General features: G+C 32.4%; 1 protein-coding gene and 1 pseudogene across 1 annotated transcript; both read left to right on the forward strand.

The window, feature by feature from the left end:
- Window positions 1-9789: 9789 nt before the first annotated feature.
- LOC139898845 (laccase-14-like) lies at window positions 9790-13178 on the forward strand. Its single transcript, XM_071881646.1, has 6 exons — window positions 9790-9888; window positions 10709-10860; window positions 10958-11202; window positions 11293-11421; window positions 11788-12747; window positions 13048-13178. The coding sequence occupies exons 1-6, from the start codon at window positions 9790-9792 to the stop codon at window positions 13176-13178; spliced, it is 1716 nt and encodes a 571-aa protein (XP_071737747.1).
- A 3768-nt stretch (window positions 13179-16946) lies between these two features.
- Window positions 16947-18722, forward strand: LOC139902214 (laccase-14-like; annotated as a pseudogene).
- Window positions 18723-22950: the final 4228 nt, after the last annotated feature.

Here is a 22950-nt window from a genome sequence, read left to right on the forward strand (position 1 = left end):
GGATTTTGAATAGTGTACAAATTCTTTTAAACGTACGAAGGTGTTCGTTAGGATCTTCATTCGGTGCACCACTGAATTGGCATTGGTTAGTTACCATGTGTAGAATTTGTCCTTTGATTTCATAATCTGGCGCATTAACTTCTGGCTTAATAATGGCGTGACCTTGGCCCGTGCGTGTGGCTCTCATTCGATCTTCCATACTTAGAGGTTCCGTTACTTCCATAATTGAATTTGTTGAATACAAATCACTAGAGGATTCTGATTTAATGGTTTGTGGCTCAGGAGGAATAATTAGTGGTCCTGGATCTTGGAATTGTCCCTGAATATTCTCCGGATTCTCAATTGTGAGGTCGGGTTCAAAAGATGGATTATCGGAAATTTGAGTTGGAGTTCTTGGTCGACTAGATGATGATTCTAAAGAAAAATCAACGGCGGTTATATTTGCTAAATGTCTTGATCTAGTTACAGGTGGTGAACGTACAAAAGGTGGTGAACGTCTTGCTCGGTGCATTCACTGAATATCCTATTAGTTTTTAAAAGGAAAGAAAAATTATAATAAGTTATCCAATCAATAGACTTTTCTGATTTTGCCCACGTTTCGAATAGCCAAAAGATGCAGCAGAGGGGCAGGATTCGTTTGGTCTCAATATAATTGAGTACTGTTTGGCTCCAATAACCCGGTCCACGTACAAATCCAACTATTACTACGAACCAGAAAATTTTGATGTCTATCAATTTAACCACTTAAAATAAATTTTCGTAATTTTAAGAAATTTAGAGAAGAAGTAGAAAAAATTCTAAGTCCTAAAAACTAGAATGGCGAGAAATAAGAGAGAAAAAGATTGCGCGTCGAAAAATGTCGAAAAATAAAAGGTCGAAAAATAGGCGTCGAAAAATAAAAATAAGAAAGTAGCGCGAAAAACGGCGTCGCAAAATTCTAAAGCACATAAATCTTAGTCTAAGGAATAAGCACTTAAGAGATTTTACGGCAAACCTAAAAATTCTAGAAATAAAAATAACTATGGCAAAACTAAACTTAATACTAAAAATTGTAACTAGAGTCTAAAAATCTAAAGGTAATAAAAAAAAAAAAAAAACTTTTTTTTTTAATTTTTAATTTTTTTTTATTTCGTTTTTTAAGGATTTTAAAATTTTTTTTTTTTTAAATTTTTTTTTTTATATAATTTTTTTTTTAAAACTTTTTTTTTTAAATTTTTTAAAAAAAAAAACGATTTTTTTTACAAATTTTTTTTTTAAACGATTTTTTTTTACACAAAATTTTTTTTTTTTTTTTTTAAAAAACGAAATTTTTTTTTCATAAAAAAAAAATGATTTTTTTTTTACACAAATTTTTTTTTTTTTTAAAAACGTTTTTTTTTTTTTTAAATTCTTTTTTTTTTTTAAACGAATATTTTTTTTATTATAATATTATTTTTTTCAAAACTTTTTTTTTTAATTCATTTACTATTCATGAATAGTAAATGAAAATAAATTAATTAATTTACTATTCACATGAAAGCGACATGATAGAAATTATTAATTATAAGTTACATAATATACTCCTGAAGTATTTAATAAATACGACTTTTTAAAACTTTTACGTATCAAATTTGATTCTAAAATATTATTATATTATTATATTTTATTTCAATATTATTATATTATTATATTCTATTTCAATATTATTATATTATTATATTTTATTTCAATATTATTATAATTAAAAATATAGCGTTTTAGCGCTCCCCGGCAGCGGCGCCAAAAACTTGATGTGTGCAGCGGGGTGTACGAAATAATATAAATTTTTACTACAAAATACTACAAAATATGACACAAGTTTTATTAATTTACGGATGGGATATACCTAAACCTTGCTACAACACTATAGGCAGTGTACCTAATCGTAGAGTAGTGTAGTTTTTAGTAAGTCCGGTTCGTTCCACAGGGAGCTGGTGATACTTACTATATTTTTAACTATATTTATACAAAATATATATAATTATATAAGTAGTAATATTATTATAAAAGGGGGGTTTTACCGTTTAATGACCGGTTTGTCGATTCTATATTTTAAGCGTAAAGATAAATGACGATAATTAAAGTGCGTAAAATAATGACAATAAATAAAATGACAGTAAATAAAATTGCGAGTAATAAAATGACAGTAAATAAAGATACGATGAGAAATATAATAAAAGAATTATGCTTATTTAAACTTCCGTAATCATGATGTTTGACGTGTTGATTTTAATTTATTACCATGGGTTAATTGTCCTTTGTCCTGGTTTATTTGATACGTCTATCTGGTTTTTGTCCATAATAGTCCATCGGTCATAAAAATAAAGTGCGAGTATCCTCGTCAAATTACCCTTATACCCGAAGTCAAATATTCCAACTGATTAAGGATTTAAACTGTGACGCAGTTATCACTTCTGTCAACAATTACACCAGTTATCACTGTATGTAATCCACCCCTGTTTTAATTAGTTTATGAATATTAATTCATCCACTTGATCAGAATGAATAATCAATTACCCAACCCAATTGATTAATTAAATGATTATAACAGATTCCATATGAACATCACTAAATAGGACAACCATAATCATTATTAATTATTAGGTTAATTAATTTGAAAATAGGTTCGACAGACTCCAATGAGTTGTCACTCAATTAGATAATACCCCCCATCTATTAATAGTCAATAGTTCAATTTCCACAAGTGTCGGTCTTTTGCCCAAACCTTAATTATGGTCCAAAGTTCAATAACCCCTTCTTAATATTTTAGCCCAACATCACGATTACTTCGGCTCAAATAAGCATAATAATAACTTAGTTACGATACATTAATGTAAAAAGGTTGAACATAACTTACAATGATTAAAAATCGCGTAGCGTTACACGGACAGAATTTCGACTTACACACTCAAACGATCTCTATCATAAATCTTATTATTATCATAATTTAAAATTAAAATTAAGATTATTGTTATATCTTATTAAGTTAACATTATGATAGAGATATAGAATATAGATATTGATAATTGATATTGATAAATAAGAAAAAGATAGAAAAAGGTGTGTTTTTACATTACGATTACAAAGCCTTTTATAGGCGAATTTAGAAATTGAATTTTCACTTATGACCCCTGAACTATGCTCAATTAATAACTTTTTATTATTTAATATTATTCTTATTATGAATTATTTAAATATTATATTTTATTCTTGTGCATAGTTGACTCGTAATTTTTACACCGTTGCGTCGAGCGTTGAGAGTTGACTCTGGTCCCGGTTCCGGATTTTCGAACGTCCTTGCGTACAATTTTATATTTTGTACTTTGCGTTTTGTAACTTGTACTCTTGTCATTTTTAGACGTTCCTCATCAATAATTTGAACCTTTTTGATTGTATCTTGTACTTTTGAGCTTTTTGGACCTTTGTGTCTTCAATTCGTCGTTTTCGCCTTTTGTCTTCGCACTTATTTAAAATAAACGAATATTACTTGAAAATGGAACAATTGCAACTAAAATCTTGTCTTTCTTGGGGGATTTTGCTATAAAATATATGTTCCTTTTTAGCCTTATCAAATACATATCCATTTTGAAATTTAGCTTTATGTGGATCAGATAAATTACCTGCATCTGCATAACCAACCAAATCTTGTTTTGATTCGTTAGAATAAAATAATCCTAAATCAGTAGTTCCTCGAAGGTATCTAAATATGTGTTTGATCCCATTCCAGTGTCTTTTGGTAGGAGCTGAGCTGAACCTTGTCAACAAATTAACTGCAAAAGAAATGTTAGGTCTTGTACAATTTGTAAGATACATAAGAGCTCCAATTGCACTAAGATATGGTACTTCTGGTCCCAGGATATCTTCATGATCTTCACAGGGACGAAATGGATCAGTGTCAACATTAAGTGATCTAACAACCATAGGAGTACTTAATGGTTTTGCCTTGTCCATATTGAAACGTTTTAAAATCTTTTCCGTATAAGTTGTTTGATGTACAAGTAAACCATTAGGCATATGCTCAATCTGCAAACCAAGGCAATACTTGGTTTTTCTGAGATCTTTCATTTCAAATTCTTTCTTTAAATGTTGAATGGCTTCATGGATCTCTTTATTTATACCTATGATGTTAAGAACATCGACATAAACGGCTATGATCACATATCCGGATGTTGTTTTCTTAATGAATACACATGGGTAAATAAGATTATTGGTATTCCCTTTGCATATCAAGTAATCACTTAATCGTTTATACCACATGCGACCCGATTGTTTCAACCCATATAAAGACCTTTGTAACTTGATTGAGTACATTTCTTTGGATTTTGCATTGGTTGCTTCTGATACCTTAAATCCTTCAGGTATCTTCATATATATATATCACTATCAAGTGATCCATATAGATAAGCAGTCACAACATCCATGAGATGCATTTCTAAATTTTTAGAAACTGCCAGACTGATTAAGTATCTAAAAGTAATTGCATCCATAACAGGAGAATAAGTTTCATTATAATCAATTCCCGGTCTTTGAGAAAAACCTTGAGCTACAAGTCTAGCTTTATACCTTGTAACTTCATTTTTCTCATTTCTTTTTCGCACAAAAATCCATCTATATCCCACTAGTTTCACATCTTTAGGTGTGAGAACGATAGATCCGAAAATTTTTCTTTTATTGAGCGATTCAAATTTAGCTCGTATTGCTCCTTTCCAATGATCCCAATCATGTCTATTTTGACATTCCATGATAGATTTTGGTTCTGGATCATCATCATCATTCATGATGTCATATGCAACATCATATGAAAATATCTCATCAAGATTTTTCATTTCATTTCGGTTCCATAATATTTTTGAATGTGCATAATTGATTGAAAATTCCGTATTGACATCATCAATCTCCTCTGCAGAAGGAGTATTGATTTGTGGTTCTTGTTGAACACTTTCTTTTACCTCATTATCAGCTGATTTTCTTTTTCGGGGATTTTTATCTTTAGAACCAATTAGTCTCCCACGTTTCTGGCGTGGCAAAGACTCAAGAGCGATATTATTGCCAGCTTTTGGAATTTCAATTCGAGCTGGAGCATTTGCTGCTGGTATATATGATTTAGTCACTCTTTTTGTATCTGTAAATGCATCAGGCAATTTATTCGAAAGTTCTTGCATATGCATTATTTTTTGAACTTCGGTCTCGCATTCTTTTGTGCGAGGATCAAGATACATTAATTGAGGTTCACACCATGAAACATCATTTTCTTTATTTTTTTTATTTCTCCCCCTAATCTAGGGAACAATATTTCATTAAAGTGACAATCAGCAAAACGTGCTGTAAAAACATCACCCGTCATAGGTTCAATATATCTTATGGTTGAAGATGTTTCATATCCAACATATATTTCCATCCTTCTTTGAGGACCCATAGTTCGTTGTGGCGGTGCGATAGGAACATAAATTGCACAACCAAATGTTCTAAGGTGGAAAATATTTGGCTGATGGCCAAAAGCAAGTTGCAAGGGAGAATATGTATGACTTGCACTTGGTCTAATGCGAATCAATGACGCAGCATGAAAAATTGCATGGCCTCATACAGATACTGGGAGTTTTGTTCTCATTATCAATGGTCTAGCTATTAGCTGCAATCGTTTAATTAATGATTCAGCTAAACCATTTTGTGTATGCACATGGGCAACGGGATGTTCAACAATAATCCCAATAGACATGCAAAAGTTATTAAATGCTTGAGACGTAAACTCACCGGCATTATCTAGTCTCACCCTTTTAATAGTATAATCAGGGAAATGTGCTCTCAATTTAATAATTTGAGCAAGAAATTTTGCAAATGCCACATTTCGACTTGATAATAGACAAACATGAGACCATCTACTAGATGCGTCTATTAGAACCATAAAATATCTAAATGGTCCACATGGTGGATGAATTGGTCCATATATATCACCTTGAATTCTTTCAAGAAACATTGGTGATTCTTTTTCAACCTTAAGAGGTGATGGTCTTATTATCAACTTTTCAAGTGAGTATGATGTACATGGGATAAGTGCATCATGAGGGATCCTTTGATCCGCCAATGGATGTCCATGTATATTTTGTATTATTCTTTTCATCATTGTTGATTCTGGGTGGCCTAATCTCTCATACCATAAACTGATCATTACAGGATCACATGACTTTTCTTTAACTACCACATTTACTTCAGGTACATTTATATGTGTATAATGTAAACCAGAATGAAGTCTTGGTAGTTTTTCAATTACACGATTCTTATCAGTGATACTTAAATATTTTTCATTTTCTGTTGTCACTGACTGATAATCATATCCATTTTGGTATATGTCAGAGAAACTTAATAAATTTCTCTTTGACATGGGAGAAAATAAGGCATTATTTATCAGAAAATTCGTACCATTTGGTAACATGAATTTTGCCTTTCCCATTCCTTTTATTAAGTCCACAGGACCTGATATAGTATGTATAGTTCCTTCGATTGCTTTCAAGTCTATGAATTATTTTTTATATTTGAGTATGGTGTGAGTGGCACCACTGTCTGCAATACAAATATCTCCACCATTTGACTGATTTTTCACTCCAGCAGTATACATGATGAACTTCAAAAAAAAAATGAGAAACAAATAATGAGTACATAGTTCATCAATATATTATATTCAAAATATGTTACAAACGATAGCACATAATAAAGAAATATGTAGTAAACTAGATATGGTGTAGATTGAAAGTCTACAACCATTTATTTAACGCGAACATATATATATATATATATATATATATATATATATATATATATATATATATATATATATATATATATATATATATATATATTAAAGTAGTCACAAGTTGGCTCAGTGATTTTTGTATCAAGGTCATCCACAAGGTTTGCTTCTTTTCCTTTTCTCTTTAGGGATTCTTGATACTGATTAACAGTATGCTGATTTGTTCGGCAGTTTTTAGACCAGTGGCCAATTTTACCACATCGGTAACAAGAATTTTCAACATTCTTTGAAGAGCCTTCTTCAACATTGTGATTTGTGGGATTGTATGGTGTTTGAATTTTATAATTTTGTGGATTATTATTTCTTTGTCCACGATTGCGACCACCACGACCACGACCACCACCACGACCATTATCATAAGGGTGATTTCGAACATAGTTATGATTTTTATTATTGTTATGGTAATTTCCATGATGATGGTTTTGGACAATATGACCACGATCTTGTCCACGTCCTCGTCCATGTGCATTTCTTCTTTTATTATTATTATTGTTAATAGCATTAGCTTCAGGAAATGCTAGCGCACTGGTAGGACGAGATTCTTGATTTTTCATCAGTAATTCTTTATTCACTTCTGCAACTAAGAGATAAGTTTAAAGTTTGGAAAAAGTTTTGTAATTCTGCAATCTTAAATTTTCTTGTGCAGTTATGTTTGCAGAATACATTGTGGAGAAAGTTTTCTCCATCATATCAGCATCACTTATTTCTTGACCACAGAATTGAAGCTTTGAACGGATCTTGAACATGGCCGAGCTGTATTCACTTACCTTTTTGAAATCTTAAAACCTTAGATTTCTCCATTCTTCCCTCGCAGCTGGGAGTAATATTTCCTTTTGATTATCGAATCTACTCTTGATACTTTCCCATAAAACATGTGGATCTTTGATAGTGAGAAACATATGTTTTAAGGTGGTATCAATATGTTTGCGAATAAAAGCAATTGATTTTAAATTATCTTGATCGGAACAAGTTTTGTTTTCTTTAAAGTTTCTAGAATACCCAATGATCCAAGATTTATTTCTACGTCCATAACCCATGATGCGTAGTTTGTTCCCGATACGTCTAAGGCATCAAACTCAAGCTTTGATAAGTTTGACATTTTCTATTTTCAGAAAAATGAACAACATAAATCATAATCATAATCAATTTTTTTTTCATAGACAAATAACAACATGAAATTAGAATTAATTTAGATTCATAAGTAGCAAACAACAGAATAATGGTATGATTACAAATAATAAAACCATAAGGGAATGATAGAATATAGGTTCATCTAGTGGTGTACAAGTAACAAGGATGATAGCTATTATGACCAATACAGTAGGGAAAATCACCCTTGAGTTAATCATCTTTTTAAAAAAAATTTGAGAGTAGTAATTTGAGAAAATGAAGATTGATTTGTAAAAATGTGAAAATGGGGATGTTTAATTTATATTTGAAAAATATAGTCGTTGTAAAGTCGTCAATCGATGTTAACAACCGTTATGTATATATATGACCGTTGTACCGTTGTTAATTAATGTTAACGACCGTTATGTTGCCGTTGTATTAAAATAATTGTAATAAAAGAATTTAATTAGTATAAATACGGAGATAAAAATAAACGTATTGTATATAACTAATAGTTTTAAGAATAAACATTAGTATGCAATAAATAAATGTAAGTAACCAGAAATAAATGTTAGATAACATAAATGTAAATGTTAGTATTCAGAAATAAATGTTAGATAACATAAATGTAAATGTAAATGTTAGCATTCAGAAATAAATGTTAGATAACATAAATGTAAATGTTAGTATTCAGAAATAAATGTTAGATAACATAAATGTAATTTAGGCGACAATGTCGACCATGTATTATTTAGGCGGTATAACCGACCATATATTATTTAGGTGGCAGAGCCAACCATATTATAAATGTTGAGAAAATCGTGCTGATAACGTGTTAAAATTTAGGAGTTTATAACTACCTTTAGTGACGTGTTATAATTCAGTAGGCTTATAGCTACCTTTAGTGACGTGTTATAATTCAGTAGGCTTATAACTACCTTTAGTGACTGGCTTTTGGCTATAAACTATTAATGATTATTAAATAGAGAAGAGGGAATATATCTTTATGTATATATGTAAAAATTGGTGCACCTACTGATTACAATCGATCACATATTTATAGTATAATAATTCACTATGCAGTTAGGTGGATTATTAATATCTCCATGAATTTGATCAATCAAATTTTGACTTTAACATAATATGTGGCCACCGTGACTTATAACATAGAGATTATACTACAAAAGCAACCATAGTTTTGAGAGCTCCAAACCAGTAAGTAATGATGTTTGGTTTTGTAATTATGTATATTAGATTAAGTTATATAAGTGAGGGGTCAGATTGAAAATTCTTGAGGGCTTGAAATTTTATTGGCTAGAATTCTAGAAAAAGATGCTTTCACGAAAATTACTCCATCTGCTCCATAGAATAGAACGAATACATTAATTAAGTAGCAAATTCAAATTTAATTACATCAGACCCATAAAAATACATTAATAATTTATAAATCAATGGGGGAAAGTGACCCCGTTTGCACCTGAATAGATCCGCCTGCTCCATAGAACGAGTATTTTGTTGACTTAATAAGAGGAAAAGGAAATTTTAAAAATGACTTACGTAGCAACCAGTTTATTACTATTATTAAAGTCAAAATTCGAATATTGTAAAAGTCAAACAAGTGACTGGGTCCATACAAGCATATTATTACAGGCCGGTATTAACACCATAAACAAAACGAGTTGGCTAATCAAAATAAACAAAATCCAGATAGTTTAATGTTATGACCATTTATCCACCAGCTAGTTGCCGGCCACTTTATAAGTCAACCACAGCCTATAAATACATGCAATTCATTCATGCAACAATATATGTACTCAAACTATGATTAATCATACCTCAAACTAAGTATTCATCATATGAAGATTACAATGAATATACATGCGTCTCTTCTGGGGCTCTTAGCGATTCTTTCGTTCTTGCAGTCACAAGCAGCTTTGGTTCGATATACGTTTGTGGTAAGTAAGTAGAAAGATGTGTAGAAATAAGCACTGGTGAATCTAGGATCGTAAGTCAATGAGGTCCTAAAAAAATTTCCGATAACTTACTCAAATGAAAAATTGAATGTGTTGGTTCGGGTCGGGTCGGATTGGATCAGGTCATTACAAACATAATTAAACAAAAGCATATCATTAATACAAAAATATCGTATATTAAATCTACTAGATACTAAATGCAACTTTTACTATAAATAATGCGATTTTATACGATAAAATTCATCAACAATTGCATCATTGCTCATACAATCTAACAATTGCATCATCGCTAATACAATCTAATAGGAGAATAAATCGTACTACCATATGCATGAATATATATGAATGACAGATTAAAATTGTAGTTCCAATTTTGCCAAAAATTGAAGAACAAAATCGTAATTAGGTCTTGTCGTGTTAAGCAAAAGCGTAAAAGGTGTGTTTGTGTTACCGTGTATGAACAAACAAAAACAAAAAGAGTTCATTTTTTATATATATTTGCATACTCCGTATTTATTAATGGCTTATATTATAATAAAATCATAAGTATCTTTTAAGTATCTTTTAGTTACTCATACAATAAAAGTTTAAACTTAAAAATATACGGGGTCCTACAATTATATTTAGTGGTATTCTGTAAAAATTTTAATTATCGTTTGTAAAAAAAATTTCGTAACTAGCGGGGTCATGAGACCCATTGGGGTACATGTACACTCGCCTCTGGAAATGAGACATATTTAGGTGTAATTTTGGGAACGGATCGAGTATTAATTTATTAATCGGTATACTTATTGGTTTACAGGTTCAAGAAACCAAGTATACCAGGCTATGCAGCAGTAAGAACATTTTGACAGTTAATGGACAGTACCCTGGCCCAACTATATCAGCTCGTAAAGGAGACACCATTATCGTTGATGTTGTCAACAACGCCACCCAAAATATCACAATTCATTGGTACAATATTAATATATCTCAGTTACTATACACTTCATATGCAATGTATGGTTCCTATTTGTCACTAACATGATAAAGTGTACGTATTTAATAATAGGCATGGAGTGAAACAACCAAGGTACCCATGGTCCGACGGCCCCGAGTTTATCACCCAATGCCCTATTAAACCTGGGACTAGCTTTAGCCAAAAGATCATTTTATCTACTGAAGAAGGCACGTTGTGGTGGCATGCACATAGTGACTGGTCTCGAGCCACTGTACACGGTTTACTAGTGGTATCTCCCAAAATTGGAACCACTTTTCCATTTCCTAAACCTCATGCCGAGGTTCCCGTCATCTTAGGTTTCTAAATTATTCTTTTGAAAAAATAGATATGTCTCTTAGTTGGTATGTTATCTGAAACATGTAAGAGCTAATAATCAAAAAATGTAGGTGAATGGTGGAAACAAGATATACAAACAGTGATGGAAGACTTCTTGCGTCTAGGCGGTGATCCGAATAAATCTGATGCCCTAACAATTAACGGCCAGCCGGGTGATCAATACAACTGCTCTCGTCCAGGTTGTTTGACGAATTCTTACAACACACTTTTTAACGACAGCCCTAATTATATGTCACTTTAAAGTCAACATATAACCGCTATGCACAACGCTTTTAAGCACATTAACAACCACCCTAAGCGAGTAGGATCGTTTAAACCCAACAACGAGTAAGCTCATGAGTACCCTAGCACTCTAGAACCAGTTGGTGATAGAGGGAGGTTCCTAAGTGCCTAATTATATGCATACATAAGTTTCTTTCTACTTTCGATGTGTGACTATGGTTTGCACCTTTTAATTGGCTATCTCCAACAAAGGGCGGGGATGTCGTTAGAAAAATCTTGTTTAATAATAATATTCTTACCGATTTCTAATGATATATGTACAGATACAACAAGAATAACTGTGAAGAAAGGAAAAACTTACATGCTCAGAATGGTTAACGCCGCGATGAACAACGTCATGTTCTTCGCTATTAAAGACCATCAATTGACTGTGGTAGGAACTGATGGTGCTTACACAAAGCCACTAAAATCTAATTATGTGACCATATCACCAGGACAAACCATAGACGTCATATTAAAAGCAAACAAGCCCAAAAATCACTACTATATGGCTGCAAAGTTTTATAGCAGCAACCCTTCGTCTCTTTTTGACAACGCCACCACAACAGCCATCATCCAGTATAATGGGAACTACACCAAACCCACTTCACTTGTTCTCCCTGTTCTTCCTGTTTTTAATGATTCAAATGCTTCTGCAAACTTTACTAGACGCTTACGAAGTTTAGCAAGCAACGATCATCCAATTGACGTTCCATTGACTATCAAAAGGAAGTTACTCTATACACTATCACTAAACTTATTACCTTGTGATAGTGGAAAACCTAATGCAACATGCGTCGGCCCACTAGGTAGAAGATTTGCTGCAAGCATAAATAACATGACATTTGATTTACCAAAAACTTCAATTCTTACATCATACTATCGTGGTATGAATGGTGTATATGGTGATGATTTTCCCGATAAACCATCTTTCACCTTCAACTACACGTCCAATAGTTTAGATGCATCTGTACTGGATCCTCCGATGAACGGGACAAAAGTGAAGGTTTTGAATTATAATGATACCGTGGAGATTGTTTTTCAAGGAACGAACATTCTTCTCGGAATAGATCATCCTATGCATTTGCACGGGTATAGTTTTTATGTAGTTGGATCTGGATTCGGTAACTTTGATCGACAACGTGATCCTTTGAATTATAATCTTGTTGACCCTCCTCTTCAACAAACCATTGCGGTACCACGAGATGGTTGGACAGCCATCAGATTCAGAGCAAATAATCCTGGTGATTAGTCCATTTCCTTAAATTGTTATTTTCAGTTTTCTAGTAAATTATATTATTACCATGCCAAGATAACCTAGTGATTAAGACGTGCTATTTCATAAGAGGTCTGAGGTTCAAACCTCATCACCTCACCTGTAACATATCTTGGGGTGATAAAAAAATGGTATGGTCAAGGGATAACCCCCAACTACATACATCCGTGTATAAGAAAAATACCCTTTCACGTATAGTTTGAACAAAAAAAACCTTATATGTTTGCCCGTTCAATAAAAGTATTTATTATATTATTTTATTTTTCAGGAGTATGGTTCATGCATTGTCATTTTGAGCGTCATATAAGTTGGGGGATGAAAATGGTATTCATTGTGAAGAATGGGAAGACTAAAAATACAAGAATTCTGCCTCCACCACCTGATATGCCCAAGTGTTAATTTGGTAACAGAACAATATATTGTTTAATCTCAACCATTTATTTTACTGTCTTTATGTTTGTCATAGTTCAGGGGTGTAATGTGCAAACATTATATGCTCCTAGACTGAATGTGAAAAGCTGGCAAACATGTTGTCATGGTCCTGTTACACGCATGATTTCACGTCCTAGGACTATAAATCAATTATAGTCTTTATTGTGAAATTTAATTTCTTTCCTCTTGTATTCATTCAATTCATGTTGTTAGCGGTTTCCATCCCAACTTTGTAGTTTCAATTCGTATTTTGTAATCACTGATTGTAATCATTTGAGTATGAATAAAACTTCTTTTGATTTCGTTAATTCAATCGCTTTGTTGTTAGTTACATTAACAAGTGGTATTAGAGCCACTTGTGGCTGAGTTCTTAAGCTTTTGACTGATAGAAGATACAGATACAGATTGCAATTCTTGAATTAAATTTTGAATATTAATGTTGAAAAGAAGATGGCGAATACAAAGTTTGATTTTGAGAAATTTAGAATACTTACGATGAAGGTCAGTTGGCTAAAGGCATATCAGAAAAGAGGGAATTCAAGAAAAGAGATCCATCAAAGTCAAATTCAAAGTATAAAAAAGGTTATTATTTGTAGTGTTGATGATGTATTTGAATGTAATGAAGTTGGAAATGTAGCTACTACGTGATAATATGCTAGGTCAATATCAAAGAATTGAATAAGCATGGTATACTTGGCAAACTAGATATTGTTTGGGAAGTTATCCCGTTCATTATCAAAAGAGAAGTTCATCTATCACCAATTGATTTTAGAAAATAATGGATTCTTGGACTTATATGTTGAACATATTTTTGGATTATACGATTTATTAATGGTATCAGAGCTACAAGGTAGGCATAATTATAACATTTATCACAAAGTGTCTTTTTTAAATATTCATATTTTCTTGTGCTCTTAATATTGGGAAAAAAATTCGAAAAAAAAATAAAAAATTTTACTTTCCTTTCCCCCCAAAAAAGTGCTTCTCTCTTGATTATATATATATATATATATATATATATATATATGTGTGTGTGTGTGGTGAGGATCCATGGAGAACTTAGATATGAAGAAAACCTAGAGAACTGACATATTAATGTACATGCACCATCATATGCACTTATTCTTTGAAAAAAAAAAATTCCAGTAAATTTTTTTTTTCTGGAACAAAAATTCCGAAATTATTTTTAATTCCATGTCACCATGCCACGTCATCAGCAGACTGACTGTCATATCAGCCAGACTGACTGCCATGTCAGCACAGACTGACATGTGGCTCAGTCTGTGCTGACATGGCAGTCAGTCTGTGCTGACGTGACAGTCAGCCTGCTGACGTGGAAAAATTCAACTTTAAAAAAAAAAAAAACTCGTAAATTTTTTTTTTCCAAATGTTTTTTCAAAACTTAGCCCGATTTAGAGTTTAGGGTTTAGGGCTTAGGGTTTTGTGTTTTGGGTTTAGTCCCTAAACCCAAAACCCTAAGCCCTAAACCCTAAACTCTAAACCGTTCGTGTTAAAAATTCAATCTAAACCATAAACCCCAATTTCTAAACCCTAAATTTTAAACCCTAATTTATGTTTAGGAATGAATTGATGCGATAGGACGAAAATACCCTTATTAATATGAGTGAAATAAGTGAAATAACATGGTGCTAAGAAAGGCTCGGCATGGAAGTGAAATAAGTGAAATAATATGGTGTTATGGGTTCTTTCCTATGCTATATATATATATATATATATATATATATATATATATATATATATATATATATATATATATATATATATATATATATATATATATGTATGTGTGTGTGTGTGTGTGTGTAGAGAGAGAGAGAGAGAATAAAATAGAAAGGTTAACATTGTATAAAAAATTAAACATTGAATTTACAAAGAATAAAAGTTGCTAATATCAGTGTGTGTATATATATATATATATATATATATATATATATATATATATATTGAGACGAAAATGGTGCACACTGTTTACAAAGAATAAAAGTTGCTAATTCAGTAATTTGTCCCTATGTCACCAAACTATACCCGATGCGGACCCGTTAAGACAACTACAATGACAAAATCAAAGTAGAAGAAGAGAAAATTGTACCATCGTAGGATTATGTGGCAGAGGTTAAAATCAACTACAATGACAAAATCAAAGTAGAAGAAGAGAAAATTGTACCATCGTAGGATTATGTGGCAGAGGTTAAAAGTGGAAAAGACCATTGTGATCTTAGCCCAATTTTTTGATTTTCCTTCTCTTCTTTAATGCCCTTTGACCATGGTAAATTAATGAATCTACGATCCCTGCTAGTGTGAAGATACCTGCATACAATACAAAAAGATCATAAAGTTCATGAAAAGAACTATCAATTCTATGAGTTGTGATTGTAAGCATCAAAGGTGACAAAATGGGCAGGTCAAAACGGGTCAAAGCGAAAAATACAAATGCAGAACTTAAAGCTTGTGGCATTAATTTCAGTCATCCACAAAACAGAGACGTACCTTAACTACTTATAGTTGATAATCAGACATCAGTTGCTTACAATCACTATAACATCCTCCTGGTCTTAAGCGATTATGTCTCCCATTGTTCTTAATAAATTTACTCTACCAAATTCACTGTACGCATTGAATATAAAGAACTACTACATGTTATCATTAATTAATAGGTTTTAAAATACTTATGGAAGTGTTATGCACATAATTACCTTCTTAATAGCAGAATCAATAACAACTTTCATAGACGTGGTAAGGATTTGCTGTTTACAGCATGAGGTAATGAGTTCTAAATATTGGTATGAAAAGGATTAGCCAACACATCAAAACTTAAAGGAGGTAAAATGTAAAACTTAAATACCGCATCCGCGGCATATTTCACGGCTCTAAAGCTCCTTGATCGTTGCTGATTCATCTTTGCCCTTGGAGCAACACCATCTACACGACACTATAAAATTTATAACGAATTAATATATGTGCCACATTTTGTCACCATATATATATATATATATATATATATATATATATATATATATATATATATATATATATATATATATATATATATATATATATATTGTTTTTGTTGGCGGAGAATGTGGGTTAACATGAGATTATGCTTAATGACTATACTAATCTTAACCCATAACAATAAGTGTTTTGATGATGACATATGCACATAACTAAAGATGATGGTAGACATCTTGACATAAATAAACAAGTTCACTAATTCACACTTGCTCTAGCTAAAGATCAAAACTAAAGAAAGATTAAAATTAAAAATAAGGAACACGGCTAGACCCACGATCAACCGCAGGTCAGACCGTGGAGACTTGCACCCAGATTTACGAAATCATGATTGCACGGTCGACTCCACGGCTGACCGTGGATCGACCGCAAAATTCCACTGTCCGGATTTTGATCGAAAAATGTTTGACCACTTCGGGGCATCTATAATTTATGAAACACGTTCAGACATGCTTATGATAGTTGTCTCATTCATTCCCAAAGGAGTTTTGGTCACTAGAACACTAATCTTGTTTAATCACACTTAATGACACCTTAATGATGATTAAGCCTTGATTAAGGATAACACATAAGTGTTACAGGAAAACATGTACATCTAAAATGTATTTAGACATACTTAGGATGGTTACCAAGTCCCAACCAAGAGTTGCTTTTTCCTTGTACATGTGCTGGATATTAATGTATGCTTATACATTAATCTTGCAAATGTCACTTTGTAAGTAACACTTACATAGCCTTAGTTTAATGCTATGTTATCACTATATGTTTAATTCTAAGACTACTTAGTGATCTCTTGCTAGTAATTACATGAATATTACTTGACTACTTGCTATTAGCACATGTGTATTATTTGACTATATGTTAAATGCTAAATGATAAGTAGTTAGTTAATATGTATATGTATCAATCTTGTCTTGCTATTTGTTACAAAATGGAACTAGTATTTGGACTACTTCAATATATGATTGTGTTACTTGGATAATACTTAGAATGTCATAATCTAGTAAACTTAAAAGACAATGAAGCATTAACACACATAGGTTTGCTTAAGTCTAAATTTAAGTTTATGAATAAATTTAAACTTGATTAACTTGATTTCTTGCAACATGCTTAATTGTTATTACTTGATTAATTTGTCAAGACATCATTAACACACTTGATTAATTACAAACAAGTTTAAATTTGAATACTAGCATGTTTGTGATTAAAGTGGGTTTGTGTCATCAATGACATGCTGACCAACCAATAGAGATTTAGCAAATGTGTTAATTACAAATAATATTCGTACTGATTTCTAATGATATATGTACAGATATAACAAGGATAACTGTGAAGCAAGGAAAAACTTACATGCTCAGAATGGTTAACGCGGCTATGAACAACGTCATGTTCTTCGCTATTAAAGACCATCAATTGACCGTTGTAGGAACTGATGGTGCTTACACAAAGCCACTAAAATCTAATTATGTGACCATATCACCGGGACAAACCATAGACGTCATATTAGAAGCAAACAAGCCCAAAAATCACTACTATATGGCTGCAACGTTTTATAGCAGCAACCCTTTGTCTCTTTTTGACAACACCACCACAACAGCCATTATCAAGTACATAGAAAACTAAACTAATCCCACTTCACTTATTCTCCCTGTTCTTCCTGTTTCTAACGACCAAATTGCTTCTGCAAATTTCACTAGCTGCTTACGAAGTTTAGCAAGCAACGATCATCCAATTGACGTTCCATTGACTATCACGAGCTATACACTATCAATTAACACGTTACCTTACTAATCCTAATATAGTATGTGTGGGCCCACGAGGTAGGAAATTTTCTGCAAGTATAAACAACATTACATTTGATGCACCAAAAACTTCTATTCTTGGAGCCTACTACCGTGGGATAAATGGTGCATATCGTGATGACTTTCTTGATAACACACCATTCGCCTTTAACTACACGTCTAATAGTTTGAATGCATCGGTACAAACTCCTAGGAATGGGACAGAAGTGAAAGTATTGAATTATAATGATACCGTGGAGCTTGTTTTTCAAGGAACGAACGTTGTTTCAGGAATAGATCATCCTATGCATTTGCACGGGTATAGTTTCTATGTTGTTGGATCAGGATTTGGTAACTTTGATCGACAGCGTGATCCTTTAAATTATAATCTCGTGACTCGTCGATCCTCCTCTTCAACAAACCATTGCAGTTTCAAAGAATGGTTGGACAGCTATCAGATTCAGAGATAATAATCCTGGTAATTAGTCTATTATATAATTTATGAACAGAAGAACTTTTATGGCTTTGAATGTTTAATAAATTTATTCAATATATCATATAATATTCAGGAGTATGGTTCATGCATTGTCATTTAGAGCGTCATATTAGTTGGGGGATGGAAATGGTATTCATAGTGAAGAATGGAAAGACTACAAATACAAGAATGTTGCCTCCACCGCCTGATATGCCCAAGTGTTAAATTTGGTAACTTAACCATATATTGTTTAAGGGAGTTGATCCGTACACCACCTTGTTTTTGCCATCAATGGCGGAGATAGAGGGGGGCAGGGGGGTATTGAGCCACCCCCAATAGGTCCAAGTCTTTGATCTGTATAGTATATTTTGTAGCCCATTTAACAATTTGCCACCCTCAATCCATGTTAATTTTTCTTAATAAATCTCCTTATATTAGATGGGCTCATAAGCCCAAACATACTTAAATTAAAAAGTACGGAAGTATTATTATGTTGATAGAAATAAGTCATGCTAATTTTAAAATTAAAAAAAAAAAAAAAAGTAGTTCCGACCAGTAGCCTGTAGCCGTCAATTGACTTTTCATCTTGCAACTTGCAAACTTCTCCTTCGTAAATTGTAAGTTTTAAATCCTTTTCTTTTTAATTATTGTTGTATAACGATTAAGAATTTATATATATATATATATATATATATATATATATATATATATATATATATATATATATATATATATATATATATATATATATATATATATATAAAATATAATATAAATATAATATTATCGTGCTTGTGATAGATTTAGCCCCAATTTTTATTCTCGTATTGATATGATTTTAGGTTAAATTATGGGTAAAAAAACCATTCTTCATTTTTTCTCGGGAACAACTAGTGTTGCCAATGATCAACAATCACAAGAAAAAGTAAATAATGTTGTGGATGATGTTAATGAAGCACAACCACGAACGAATGATGATAATATGGAAGAGTCTCCTCCAATTAATGTTGAAAAGAATGACAAACCAAACTCTAGTAAGTTTAGGTGACAAACCAAACTCTAGTAAGTTTAGGTTAGATTCATTAGTTAGAGATCATGTTCTACGACCTTCAATAGTAGAATATCCAAGTAACCAACGTGATGAGATTATACGAGAATATATTAGACTAGGACCTTATCAAATTCACATGTCGAATTATCCTCTAAGTGCTAGTGGTTCAAAGGGTAATCGAAGCTTTTAAGCTGCCTGGTTTGGTAGATTTTGGTGGTTAGAATATTCTCTAGAAAAAGATGCTGCATATTGTTTTCCACATTAGGTACAATTTTTTAAATCTCACAATTTTCTTGTCTTTTATTGGCATTATAACTAAGGTAACAACTTAAATACTATTGACAGGTTACCTCAAAAAAAATGGTCAGCGCGTGCATTTTTATTATTTTTCAGATTATTTTTGATAAATTTATGTATAGCTTTGAATCATATGTTACTTTTATTTAGAAATGGTTATGTTTGTTTACAATGTTTTCAAAACATATTTTGTTATGATATGTTACTATTTTTTTTTTTTTTTTGTATTTACTCGATTATTGTGTAAGCCCCCCTCATCACTAAATCCTGGTTCCGCCTCTGTTTGCCATACACCACCAAATTAATTATTTAGACAGTTTTACCCTTCCTTTGAGAAGTTAAGGGGAGTTGGTGGTGAACAAAAGGAAAGGTAAAAATGTTCAAAAATTTTATTTAGGTGTATGGCAAAATAGATGTGGTGTACGGATCACCTCCCATTGTTTAATTTCAATTAGTTATTTTACTGTATTTTTATTTAATTAAAGTGTCAAAGATTTGTTCAATTGTTTCAGTTACAAGTATGTGTGTCAAAATGAATAATGTAATGTACTGTATAGTACATGATTGATTTAATAATAAATTTCATGTATCTCTTTGTAATTGATTGTACATACGCCTTCCAAACATACATATGTATGATTAATTGTACATTACTGATGCGTTCTCTAACACTCATATAAAAACTAATATCAAATACCACAAATAAGCACACAACTAACGAGCAATTAAAACCCGATTATTATAGCACTTTGCATGTAAGTATTCAATTTAAAATTCATCCCAAGAGAGTATGTTTAATCGGATGTTGAAAACTAATAATCGTCATAGGTATTAATTGGGGGTTTTGAACAATTTTGACTAACAACTAATACTTGCAATAAGAGCAAATAACGAAATAGCGAATTAGATATCAAATAACTAAGAAAGTAAGAAGTGTCCACTTGTATAATTCACCCTTCACAATCGGTTGTCCATTACGTTTTGTTCAATTTCGATGTTGGATTATTAATAATTTAGCGTCACCACTAAATCATAGCCAATTCAAATTCATAAACTCACATAAATGTATTCAAATGACCAAGTTAAGCTTGAGTAATCATTGACTAAAGATTAAATTCACATAAAGTCTCTTAATCAAAACAATCGCTTGTGAATGACTAATACTTCCATAATTGACTAGTGACCCATTGAAAACGGGATTATCACCAAAAAGCCCATTTTTTTGAACTTGTTTGCGTTAGAGGCCATAAAAAAAAGTTTGACAATTTGCCCTCGCAAGGAGCAAGATGCATCTTGCTCCCTTGCGCCTTACGTCCTTGCGACCTTAGTCACACTTGAGAGCAAGGAGCAAGGTGCCTCTTGCTCCCTTGCTCCCATGTGGAAGCAAGGTGCATCTTGCTCCCTTGCTCCCAGGTGGAAGCAAGGACGCAAGGTGCATCTTTCTCCCTTGCTCCAAGGTGGAAGCAAGGACGCAAGGTGCATCTTGCTCCCTTGCTTCCACCTGGGAGCAAGGGAGCAAGAGGCACATTGCTCCCAGGTGGAAGCAAGGGAGCAAGAGGCACCTTGCGTTCTTGCTTTCACCTGGGAGCAAGGGAGCAAGAGGCACCTTGCTCCTTGCTCTCAAGTGTGACTAAGGTCGCAAGGACGCAAGGCGCAAGAGAGCAAGAGGCATCTTGCTCCTTGCGAGGGCAAATTGTCAAACATTTTTTTATGGGCTCTCACGCAAACAAGTTCAAAAAAATGGGTTTTTTGGTGATTATCCCATTGAAAACCAACCCAAACCCAAAGCACAATCACTTGAAATCTTCAAGTTTGGTTGTCTAGATCACCAAAATTGTTGAAGCATAAATTGTTTCATCAATCAAATCATTAAGATAAACTACACAATCTATGTAATCGAATTCAAGATCACAACAACTATAGCAATAGATCAATAGCCAAACTCAACAACTAGAATCAATATTTCATCCAAACATCAATTTCATTCATAATTTAGGACAACTTCATGTTTTAGAGTTTCACATACAAGCAAACACAATAAAATTAGCCAATCATGGCTAAAAGAACACTAATCAAAGATAAAATAGGATAAACAAACATCATGGTTCAAGTTACAAGTAATCAAAGTAAAAAATAATGAAGAACAAGGTGGAGGTTACAACCCAAATTGAAGATCTAACACTAAAGGGCATTTGGCCCAGCGGTATTTTGGTGGCCCTCCAACCAAGAGGTTGAGGTTTCAAGTCTCACTTGGGATATATTTGTTGTTGTAAATATTCGTGTTAATGATGTGTGTGTGTGAGTTTGCCTTTAAAAAAAAAAATCTCCTACTAGATGATGTAATTAGGGTTTTTAGGGTGAACTTCGAGAATAAAACTGCAGCTCTAGTGATTCTTTTTTTCCCACAACACTTCTTTTTCTATTTATAGTCGGGCTCTAAAAATTCCCAACTGCAGATAGAAACGTCGTTCCAACTTATGGAACGTCGTTCCTTATAACGAGAATAGGTACGCCGTTATTGACATAAGAACGTCGTTCTTTATAACTATAAAAAGAAACGTCGTTGTGGAATGGAGAACGTCGTTCTTGAAATGGCCAAAAATTTCTGATGTGATTTTTGTAATTTCCTTTGTATTGGAACGTCGTTCCAAATTGGAAGAACGTTGTTCTGACCTTTTTGCTTTGAGGAATGCCGTTTCAAACAGTGGAGCGCCGTTCTTAGCCCGAGATTTCAACACTACATCAATTTTCACACTTTTTGGCTCAAGACTTGGTTAATTTTGCACCAAGTTAGGCTTTTAGCCTTGAACCATCACTTTAGCTCAAAACCATCAATTTCTTGCACTATTTCCATCAAAACTTAGCCAAATGAAGACGAATATTGCGAGGATTATATCTATAATTATAATTAAAGTAATACCGATTACTATTTTTTGCTAAAACATTATATTATAAATCTAAATCGTTGTGATGTTTAAATTTCTTATTCTTTGCTATAATTCTTTTTGATAATGTGTACATATTTGATGTTATTAAATAAAAAAAATTGTAAGTTATAACACATATTAATTTAGAAAAGAAAGAAACTATAATAATAATAATAAT

This window comes from Rutidosis leptorrhynchoides, chromosome 3 (assembly GCF_046630445.1).
Source record: "Rutidosis leptorrhynchoides isolate AG116_Rl617_1_P2 chromosome 3, CSIRO_AGI_Rlap_v1, whole genome shotgun sequence".
Taxonomy (NCBI): domain Eukaryota; kingdom Viridiplantae; phylum Streptophyta; class Magnoliopsida; order Asterales; family Asteraceae; genus Rutidosis; species Rutidosis leptorrhynchoides.